At 44.3% G+C, this 11,844-nt stretch overlaps 1 protein-coding gene across 2 annotated transcripts; it reads left to right on the forward strand.

Annotated features, from left to right (window-relative positions):
* Window positions 1-11,581, forward strand: LOC145039079 (uncharacterized). 2 transcript variants are annotated; one of them, XR_013679719.1, is made up of 2 exons: window positions 1-358; window positions 11,359-11,581. XR_013679719.1 is itself a non-coding variant. In XM_078987213.1 (2 exons), the coding sequence occupies exons 1-2, from the start codon at window positions 10,360-10,362 to the stop codon at window positions 11,373-11,375; spliced, it is 924 nt and encodes a 307-aa protein (XP_078843339.1). In that variant the 5' UTR covers window positions 9,956-10,359; the 3' UTR covers window positions 11,376-11,581. The 2 variants fall into 2 exon arrangements, 1 of the variants encoding a protein (XP_078843339.1); XM_078987213.1 differs by lacking the exon at window positions 1-358 and adding an exon at window positions 9,956-11,266.
* Window positions 11,582-11,844: the final 263 nt, after the last annotated feature.

Consider the following 11,844-nt stretch of genomic DNA (forward strand, 5'->3'; position numbering starts at 1 on the left):
TACTAATAGTATTGTTCAGGGACCAAATTGAAACTTTCCCCATAAACAGACACTCCGACGGCCGGCAACCACCTTATCAATTGTCATCTTTCAAATTCGATCGAAACATTCAAAATATTCGCCGATCAACAACCAATTGACCAAATACTCCGATTGATTTCCATGGCTTCTCTCTCGTACCTCAAGAGACCAATTTCTGAAACCCCACAATTCCAGCTGATTTTTGCCGATCAACAACCAATTCCTTCGAAATTTTCAACCATTCATCCACTTCGAAGAACCTCGTTTCAATTTTCTCAGTCTAGGGTTACTGGAATATCTCCGAGACGATCCCATGTGGTTAAAGCTTCATCCATTGGTAAGTTGTGAGTTTTCAATACATTTTCATGGGTGTATTTTAAAACTTTGTTCGTTCTTTTCACTTAAATACGATATTTAATGGTTGTTAACTAATAGAGATTCTACTTGTGTACGAATACATACGATTTCGTCTTGGGTTTTGTTTAATTTACAGGAAAAAGTATAGTTTAGAAGAAAAGCTGCAGTTTGACTTTTGTAGGTCAAACATGCTACTTTTCTACTTCAAAATTCATATACATTTATTAAAAATTCATCTAGGGAACTGATCTTCGCTACATGATCTACAAGTAAAAAGTGTTCCATGTTAAATTGAAAAGAAACTCGATGAATTTTGTGTTTTAAGAACAACTAATAAAAGAAAGTATTGACTTTTGAGGTCAAACTTCCACATTTCAAGTAAACTATTGATTGAATACCGATATACATACATAAAAAGCTGATTATTGACTTTTGGTAACAAATGACGGCCATAAGGCCCTTTAAATAGGTCTCAAACCCCAGAAATTAGGGTTTCACCACACAGCGTGGACTCGCCGAGTCCACTCTTGGACTCGTCGAGTCCGGATGCGAACCCGTGCCCAAATCCGCGATCCTACTCGGCGAGTTTGAGCTCCAACTCGCCGAGTCCACTCACAATTCCCAAAAATAAGCCAAAAAAATAAATACCTGGAAATTTCGGGCTGTTACAATTCTCCCCCACTAGAATTAGACTTCGCCCTCGAAGTCTCATTCTGCAAATAACTCTGGATGCTGCTCTCGCATCTCACGCTCCGGTTCCCACATCATCTCGGACCCCTTCCGATGCTGCCACTGAACTAAGACCAAAGGTACCTCCTTGTTCCTCAAAACTTTGATTTTCCTGTCTCTGATGGCCACTGGTTTCTCAGCATAATTCAGGTTCGCATCCACCTGAATATCATCCAATGGAACCACTGCCGACTCATCGGCTATACACTTCCGCAATTGCGGCACATGGAAAGCGTCGTGAATCTGCCCCAACTCTGCTGGCAAATCCAAGCGATAGGCTACCCTGCCTACCCTCGTGACTACCTGAAATGGTCCGATATATCGGGGCCCCAACTTGCCCCTCTTCCTGAATCGGATCACTCCCTTCCAAGGAGAGACCTTCAGGAGCACAAAATCACCGACCTGGAACTCAAGTTCGGACCGACGTCTGTCCGCATAACTTTTCTGTCGACTCTGAGTAGTCAGTAACCTCTGTCTGACCTGCTGGATATGCTTTGTCGTCTGAAGCACTATCTCCATGTTGCCCATAACACGCTGCCCAACTTCTCCCCAGCAAATGGGGGTCCGACACTTCCTACCGTACAACAGCTCAAAGGGTGGCATACCGATGCTCGAATGATGCCTGTTGTTGTAAGAAAACTCGGCCGATGGCAAATACGTATCCCAACTTCCCCTGAAATCCAATACACATGCTCGGAGCATGTCCTCGAGGGTCTGAATCGTCTGCTCACTCTGTCCGTCTGTCTGGGGGTGATATGCAGTACTAAAATGCAGCCTAGTACCCAACTCCTCATGGAACTTCTTCCAGAACCTGGAAGTGAAATGCACGTCCCGGTCGGAGACAATCGAGATCGGCACCCCATGCCGAGATACCACTTCCCTCACATATATCTCCGCTAATTTCTCTGCAGAAGAACTCTCACTGATGGCAAGGAAGTGAGCGCTCTTCGTCAACCTGTCCACAATCACCCAAATTGCATCAACTCCCCGAGCAGTCCTTGGCAATTTGGTGATGAAATCCATGGTGATCTGTTCCCACTTCCATTCGGGAATCTCCAATGGCTGCAACTTACCATGCGGCCTTTGATGTTCGGCCTTAACCTTACGGCAGGTTAAGCACCTCTCAACGAACCACACAACATCTCTCTTCATACAGGGCCACCAATACTCCTTCCTTAAATCCAAATACATCTTAGTGGCCCCGGGATGGATCGAGAATTTCGACCGATGAGCCTCTTCCATCAAAATGGCATGCGCACCTCCCACGAACGGTACCCAAATACACCCCTGAAAAGTCATAAGCCCCCGACCATCGGTAACGAACTCCGATACCAATCCAACAACTCGCTCTCTCTTCTGGTTTTCCGACCTCACTGCCTCAGCCTGTGCTCCTCGTATGGTGTCCAGCATTGGAGTCATCACGGTCAAACGCAAACATACACCTCGCAACGGGGCACTCTCCGCCCGACGGCTCAGGGCGTCGGCTACCACATTAGTCTTGTCCGGATGGTACAGGATCTCACAATCATAATCCTTAACGACATCCAACCACCTCCTCTGCCGCATATTTAGGTTGGGCTGATCCATCAAATACTTCAGACTCTTATGGTCCGTGTATATCGTACACCGAACCCCATACAAATAATGGCACCAAATCTTGAGGGCGAACACCACTGCCCCCAACTCTAGATCATGGGTGGGATACCTCGACTCATGAGGCTTCAACTGCATCGATGCATACGCTATCACATGCCCTCTCTGCATCAGTACCGCTCCGAACCCCAAAATCGATGCATCGCAGTATACAACAATATCCTCCATTCCCTCTGGGAGGCCTAACACCGGGGCCTCGCATAACCTTTGGCGAAGCGTCTCAAAGGAGGCCTGCTGCTCGGGGTCCAATGAAAAAGAAACACCCTTCCGGGTCAACCTAGTGAGTGGCACTGCGATCATAGAGAAATCCCTGATAAATCTCCGATAATAACCGACCAACCCTGGAAAACTCCTGATCTCGGAGGGTGACCTCGGCACCTCCCAACTCATCGCTGCCTCCACTTTGGCCGGATCGACCAATATCCCATCCTGGTTAACAAGATGTCCTAGGAACTGGACCTCTCGCAACTAGAAATCACACTTGGAGAATTTGGCATAAAGCCTCTCCGATCTCAGAACTCTGAGGATCTCCCTCAAATGCTCCTCATGTTGCTCCCAAGATCTCGAATATACCAAAATGTCATCCATAAATATGATCACCGACCGATCCAACATCGGCCTGCATACCCGGTTCATGAGATCCATGAACACTGCCGGAGCATTGGTGAGCCCGAAAGGCATCACCACAAACTCATAATGCCCATAACGCTTCCTAAATGCTGTCTTCTGGACGTCCTCATCTCGTACCCTCACCTGATGGTATCCAGACCTCAAATTGATCTTGGAGAACCAAGATGCTCCCTGCAACTTGTCGAACAAATCATCGATCCTCGGCAACGGGTAACGGTTCTTGATCGTCAGCTTGTTCAACTACCGGTAATCAATGTACATCCGGTGTGAACCATCCTTCTTCTTTACAAACATAATGGACGGTCCCCACGACGAGCTACTCGGCCGAATAAACCCTTTCCCCAGCAACTCCTGAAGCTGCGAGGATAACTCTTGCATCTCTGGAGGTGCAAGACGATAAGGCACCTTAGCGATAGGCACGGCCCGCGGGACCAAATCAATACCGAACTCTACTTGCCTCACGGGAGACACCCCCGGCAACTCCTCTGGAAAGACATTCGGGAACTCACACACTATAGGAACCACCTCCACCGACCTCGACCTCCTGGAATCAACCCGTGTATCTGACACGTACGCCACAAAACCCTTACAGCCCTGCTGTAGACACTTCCTCACCCTAGCGGCCGAACAAAATGCTGATCCAGAATGGGTACCCTCGCCGTACACTGTAAGAACTCCCCCACTAGGGTCTCGTATGCTCACTAGCTGCCGCTCGCAGTCGATAACCGCACCGAATTTGCTCAACCAGTCCATGCCCACGATGACACAAACATCCCCCATGGCAATAGGAACCAAATCAATCGGGAGCTCAACACCGAAAATCTCGAGTACGCACCCACGGATCATCTCCGTGGCATATATTGCCTTCTCGTCAGCTATGGAAACTCTCAGAGGCCGACTCAGCGCCTCGCGACTAACACTGATGTGCTGACTAAAAGCCAACGATACAAAGGACCGACTCGCACCCGAGTCAAATAATACCAAGGCAGGTACATAATTCACAAGAAAAGTACCTACGTATAACATAATATAAGCACAATATTTCAACATTATAATAAATACACGAAAGAATAGATACCAGCCATGACATCGGGCGTTGCGTGGACCTCCTCCGCGGTCAACTGAAATGCTCTCCCACGTGCCCTCGGCGCCTCGGCATTCACTGACCCACTCCTAGTAGCTCTGATGGCAGCAGGGGCAGATCCCTGAGGTGCTCCGTGAGCTGATCCCCGCAACTGCGGACACTCCACCTTCCGGTGTCCGGTCTGGTTGCAGTGAAAACATACTACAAACCCCTTGGGGCAGTCCTTGGCCATATGCCCCTCCTTGCCACATTTGCAGCAAGATGCCGCTCTACACACTCCATCATGACCCTTGCCGCACTTTCCACAAGTGCGGCCCTTCTGGCTCCCTGATTTGGGATCAGCGAGCTTGGCCCGCTTGGCTGCCGGCTGGAATTCTACCGGTCGCCGATCCTTCCCATGAGACTCAGCCTCCTCCTTAGCCTAGGTCTCCAGCTCGATCTCCCTCTTTCGGGCATTTGCCTGAAGCTCAGCAAATGTCCGGTATGAGGAGTTCGCCACGAACTCCCGAATGTCCCGTCTCAAAATACTCAAATATCGACTCATACGTGCCTGCTCAGTGGACACGTGCTCAGGGCAGAAAATCACCCTCTCGTGAAACATCCTTGTAATCACCGTAACAGACTCAGTGCCCTGCTTGAGGGTCAGAAACTCCTGGGCCAAACGCTCCCTCTCCACCTGGGGAACGTACTCATCACGGAACATGGAAGTGAACGTCTCCCAGGTCAGTGCCGCAAGCTCAGCAGGCGAAAAGTGTGTTGTGACAAACTTCCACCAGTCCTTCGCTCCCAAGCGAAGCTGGTTCAGCGCGAACCGTACTCTCAAATGCTCTAGAGATGAGCAAGTGAAGAAACACCCCTCTATGTCAAAAATCCATCTCATAGCCGCCACCGGGTCCTGGGTCCCATCAAACTCCGGTGGTTTCGTGTTGCTGAACTCCCAGAATAGCAACGCATCACCACCCTGCGGCCTAGCAGCAGCAACAGCTGCAGTGGCGGCTGCAACCGCAGCCTCAAAAAGAGCAGCATAACACTCGTCGAAGGTCTCAATCAGCGCGGTCTTAATAGACCCGAACATCTCCGGTATCTCTGCCCTAATGACCACAGCCACCTCCTCATGAATGATCTGTTGGATCTCCTCATCACTAGCCCCAACACCCTCCGGCATATGATGTGTCCTCACCATGATCAACCTCTGAAATACAACATACGATAAATTAGAATCCGCTCGAGCATACTCATACTCGACAACCCATCCCTCCTTGATCCTTGGTATTTCGAAGATTCTTACTTGGACCATGCACCGCCCCGGTGCTTTCAGTAGTACGGGCCCAATACTACTGTCGACACCGTCTCAGTACCCACCCCAAATCCTCCTCTTCGGATCCCAAATTCCAAGTACTCTATCACTCTCTAACATATCTCTCATAAGCTCCTCGCTACTACCTATTCGCTCTCAAGCATCTCATAGCAACTCACATCTCCCTAGGCTAAGGAATCACAAATCAGGGCACTCTAGTCCTAATAAGAATACCTAGCCTACTCTAGCAAGAGAATACATCATAAAAATATAATATGAGGGTATTTTGGGAAATCACCGTTCGAGCGCTGACTGATCGTACACACGTTTCTTCCTTGAATATCTCTAAAAATCTTTTACTCTTAGAAAAGTTTAATTCTCTTTTGAAAATATTTTTCCAAATCCTCAGTTTGTGTTCAAATACTCCCGAAGGTGTATCTGAATCCCTCAAACCAACGCTCTGATACCAAATTGTAACACCGTAAATTTCAAAACAAAATTTTCAAATTTTTATAAAACATAATTCATTTAATATTCAGAAAACAACCATATTTAATTATCCAATTCAAGTAAATACAAAATCCCAAGATCACAAATGTATAAACTCCGTGCGTGTGTACGGATCAAGCCGGCGCCATCCCGTGGTCGTCACTAGTAACTGAAACAATAACATCAAACACTGTAAGCACAAAGCTTAGCGAGTTCCCCAAAATACCACACATAACACATATTAGCCACTCGAGGCTATAACTCTGTGGGTCCGTGCACCCAAGCTCTGTAAACCCTCAGGTTCTAACTCTGTAAACATGTACAGCATAAATCACATAGAAATAATGCAGTACAACATATAACATACCTAGCATACAAATACTATATCACATAACTTTGGTTACCTACTCAAGGTAAAGTATAGTGAGAAGACTCACCTCGCGTGTCTCGGTAAGTCGTAAATCCTGAAATCACTAGCGCTCGATCTCCCGAGCTATAGTCCTCCTAAATCACAATACGTCTCTAATTAACACTTTCCCAACTAAGGTTGACTACTCTTTAACAAGTAACCTTAGGTCAATGCTGGTCAACGGTCAACGATCAACTTTGACCAGACTCGGCGAGTGCACTATAGCGACTCGGCGAGTCTGAGCGTATACACTGATTTCCCTGGAATCCTCCCTTGACACGTCGAGTATTCTCCTAACTCGACGAGTTCCACCTGGCTTGAGTTGTGGGGCCACCACGACTCAACTCGCCGAGTCTCAAGAACAACTCGGCGAGTCCAGATTGACTCAGTCCAGCTGTCCACTCTGACTTCCCCCCCGACTCACTGAGTCAACCCTCCCCAACTCGGCAAGACCACTCGCTGTGTGGTCGGGCAATATTCATACTACTCGCCGAGTCTGTTCTTCAGACTCGGGGAGTCCGTGCCATGCAATGACTCAAACTTGCTCATAAGGTCAGTTCCAGTCCATTAACCCATAGATCCAGCCCTTCCAAGCTTATTTAGCATGTAAAGTCACTATCTTGATGCACATACAATCTCTATATGACCATATATGATGTTTTTGTCTCAAATACTACAACTCAAGGTCATAAACTCCATTGCTATACATAAAGCTTGATGAGTGAGGCTCCGTGGACCTCTATGGATCCAGATCCAGAGCCTCAACACAAGAAGGGAACTATTTGGCATCAAATCAACCCAAAAATGTCCATACGAAACCCTAAATCCCATTATACTTCACGAAACAGAAGATAAACCGAAATCATACCTCTAGATCGATGATCTAAGCTTCAAATCCACATAATAGCAACCTCCTTTGCTTCCTCTTGCCTAGAATCTTCTCCTTCTTTGCTAAATGACACACACAAGGTCAAGAAATGCTTCCTTTCTCTCTCAAAACGTTCAAGCACTTAAGGGTTTCTCTCTAAGGGTTGGGTGAGCACAAATGACGGCCATAAGGCCCTTTAAATAGGTCTGAAACCCCGGATATTAGGGTTTCACCACACAGCGTGGACTCACCGAGTCCACTCTTGGACTCGTCGAGTCCGGACGCGAACCCGTGCCCAAATCCGCGATCCTACTCGGCGAGTTCGAGCTCCAACTCACCGAGTCCACTCACAATTCCCAAAAATAAGCCAAAAAAACAAATACCTGGAAATTTCGGGCTGTTACATGAAGAAGAGCCATCAAGGATCCTAGCCGTGGTACCCTTCGAATAGCTCTCCCTCTTCTTCCCTCTACCTTTCCCGATTGCCAAGACAGGGGTGGGGTTTGTTGGATAAGGTGTCTAAGTCCATAACTTATTTGGTATATACTTGACCCGACCGGTATGGTCCATTTGGGTTGCATCTCATCCAAACTATTATGGATAATTTTATGAGAGTTATACACATATGTTTATTAATATATTATGGGTTATAATATATTAATATGAAGTTACGTTATTTAATTAGTTTTAGTCTTAAATTAATTATGAATTAATTTAGAGATTAAAAGGAATACTAATTAAATTATGGGCTATTTGTTTTATATAGTGTGGGCTAATACTCATTTGTTAATGGGCTAGGCTTATGTGGAAGTCCATGGATGATCCATGGAGCTTTTAACCCATGGATCCTTGGAAAAGGAAAAGACATGGGTTATTAGGGTTTCACCCTAACCATGCACACTATATAAGCATGCTTATGGAGCATGAAATGAAGCTTATGAGAAAACTAGTGAACTAGTGTGTGTGTGTGTGCATGTGTGTGGCCGATTTATACAAGGTGTATACTCTCATCAAAGTTTTCCAAGAGTTTGTGGTGTTTGTGATTCCATTTGAGGCATTCACACTATTGGTGCTTGGCCCTCAAACTCCTTAGAACCAAACTCACCAAAAGGTATGTAATCTCTTCTAACTCTTTTATGTTGAAATGTTCCCCATGCCATGTTAGATAGGTTATAAACCTTGGAAAATTATTATTTTGCATGTATTTAGACAAACATAGATCCAAGGTTTATTAGGGTTGCATGCACACTTAGGAAGTGTTAGATTGCTCAAAACCCAACAGTGGTATCAGAGCCTAGGCTTGCTTGTTTGATACTTGATGCAAAATAGTGAAAAAAGTCGAAATCGTTGTTGTCTGCATGGTGGACTCGCCGAGTCCATTGGGGGGACTCGACGAGTCCAAGGCAAAATTCAACCTACTCGACGAGTCAGTTCATGCACTCGACGAGTAGGATCGAAAGAGTGCAGATTCTCAACTTTTGCTGCTAGAAATGGACTAGAAACATTACCCTAAACTGTTTTGGTGTTATAAAACTTATTTTAGTTGGTGTAATGGTTGTTCTAATCCATTTGCAATAGCATATATCAAAATTCCATGATTTTATGTGTTCATATAATTCTTGAATTTTTGATGATCATGTTCATGTTCTTATGAATTTAGATGTTCATGTTCTTATGAATTTAGAAAATGATAGGAATTATTTGCTGAATTGTTTAGGATTAATTCTTTATCATTTATGTGTTTTAATGGAGTCCATAATTTGTCCTCAAGTTATGGATTACCAAAGGTCACTTTCATTTAACACACACTTAAAACACATAAGTTACATGAAAATGAAGAGTCTTCATTTTTATGAACCTTTAATTCATAAGTTATGAAATGAAGAGTTTTGCAAAGTTACAAAACTTGCCCTCAAGTTTTGGAATTTGTAAAGTTTCACACACTTTAATAAACTTTAATTCCAAACCTTAGAGTTTTAATAGTTAAAATTCAACCCTTATACTATTTATAACATTAATGGTTAATTATTATATATATGTATAAGAATAAGTCGTTTTACCGTTAGTAGGTCTCATTCACGAAGCCGGTCTATAAGGTGGGTATAAGGTTGTTGCCTATAAAATGGCGACTTAATGGGTGTATACTCTCAGCCACCGCTTGCTTGATCGGTGGAGGGTCGTTAGCCGAACGGGTAGAACAATGACTTTAAATCCTCATTAAAAGTATAATGAATATTATAAAATAACTAAACTCTTTTAATTCCCAATCTTAGTTATTTTAGGAAAATGTGAACATGGTGCTAATCCATGGAATTCACACTTTGTACCTTACCAAGTCGTTGGTGGAGCGTGTGTGGTTAACCGGCACACTAACTAGGACTAGTAAGGATCACGAAGGGTGACTTAATGTTTGTCATAGATCAATGGAGCGTGTGTGGTTAACCGGCACATTGATTAGGTGATAATATTAAGAGTACCAAGTGAATTAGCATGGTTATTCACACCTTGTTTTGTGATCCTCGGCATCCCAGTCACAAAACTTGAAGGGCACAATCGAGATTGAAACATGCCATTGAAAAGTTCAATGAATCTAAAAAGAATCTAGGAATTTCAAATCCAATTAAACCTAATAAATCATTTCGTTTTCATGGTGGAAATTGGTGAATCATCATTCACCTACCTTTCAAATATATTATTACTTAGATTACGGCATCCCTCTTCTAAGTGTAATATATTGTGATTGGATCCTAGCCTTAATATTACATTTGGGTGTCTTATTAAGGATCCTAAATATCTAATCTAAACTTACTTTCTTCTTTCAGATGTCTTCCAACACTAATGCTTCAGGCTCTAACCCAACTGGTTCTTTCTCTCTCATGAATCTTTGTGGGAGGGTCATCTTTGATGGTTCCAACTTCATGGATTGGTTTAGGAACATCAGGATGGTTACTCGTTACGAGGACAAGGAATATGTCCTCGATAAGGAGTTAAAAGAACTTGATGAGTCTACTGCTACTCCTGAGGAGATCGCTGAATTCAGGACTCATGAGAGAGATGCTACTAAGGGGGCATGTATCATGATGGCCACGATGACAGCCGAGCTCCAAAAGTCGTATGAAGATTTCTACCCTTTTGAGATGCACCAAGACCTGATGGAAAGGTACCATCAGAGTGCTCGTCAAGAGCGGTATGAAATAATCTCCTCCATAATAACTACCCGCATGAAGGACGGTGAATCTGTCACGGGCCACATGCAAAAGATGCAAAGGTATGTGGACCGTTTGCTGAAGCTGAATGTTAACATCCCCGAGGAGTTGGCAATTGACATCATTTTGCACTCCTTGCCTTCTTGTTATGATCATTTTCGAATGACATATCATATGAACAAGGAGGAAGTTACACTCAGCAAGCTTCAAGGACTCTTGAAGACCGCTGAAACCAGTCTTAAGGGTAAAGCGGTTGTTACCTCTACTACTCCTACTCCGACTTCTACCCCTGTTTTAGCTATTGGGCAAGGCAAAGGGAAAAAGAGGAAGCACCCTTCGAAGGGTACCAAGGGAAAGTCTCTTGAAGGCTCCTCATCAAAGACTAAGAACGGTTCTGTCACTCCTTCTGCCATTCCCAAGGATGCTGAATGCTTTTATTGCCATGAAAAGGCACACTGGAAGCGAAACTGCCCTAAGTACTTGCAGGATCTAAAGGATGGGAAAGTGAAACCCACCTATGCAGGTATTTACACTATATTGTCTAATTACTCAACATATTCTAACTCTTGGGTGCTTGATACAGGATGTGGTATTCACATATGTTCTGATTTGCAGGGCCTAAGAAGAAGTGAGGATGTGGAGCACGGGAAGATAAACTTAATCATGGGGAATAGGAAGGCTTCACCTGTTTCCAAGATTGGAGTTTATACTTTGTTTCTTAATAATGGGTTAAAATTAGATTTGAATAAATGTGTGTACTCGTCTGAAATGGCGAGGAATATTATTTCTTTTCATGCTTTGTACAAACAAGGTTTTACCTTTTCGTTTGATAATGAATGTGGTGGTATTAATGCTTTCTTTAATAATGTGTTTTATTTTAAAGCATTACCTTGTGATGGCGTGTATGAAACTGTGTCGATTGTAGACAACTTAGGAAATAATGTGTTGTATATTGATTCTTCTACTAGCCTAGATAAAGCATCATTGTGGCATTGTCGTCTTGGACATGTAAACAAGAAACGCATAGGCCAACTCCAAAAGAGTGGAGTCTTGGAATCATTTGACCTCAAATCAGATGATAGTTGTGAATCTTGTATACTT

Source organism: Lactuca saligna, chromosome 4 (assembly GCF_052625555.1).
Source record: "Lactuca saligna cultivar CGN05327 chromosome 4, ASM5262555v1, whole genome shotgun sequence".
Classification (NCBI taxonomy): domain Eukaryota; kingdom Viridiplantae; phylum Streptophyta; class Magnoliopsida; order Asterales; family Asteraceae; genus Lactuca; species Lactuca saligna.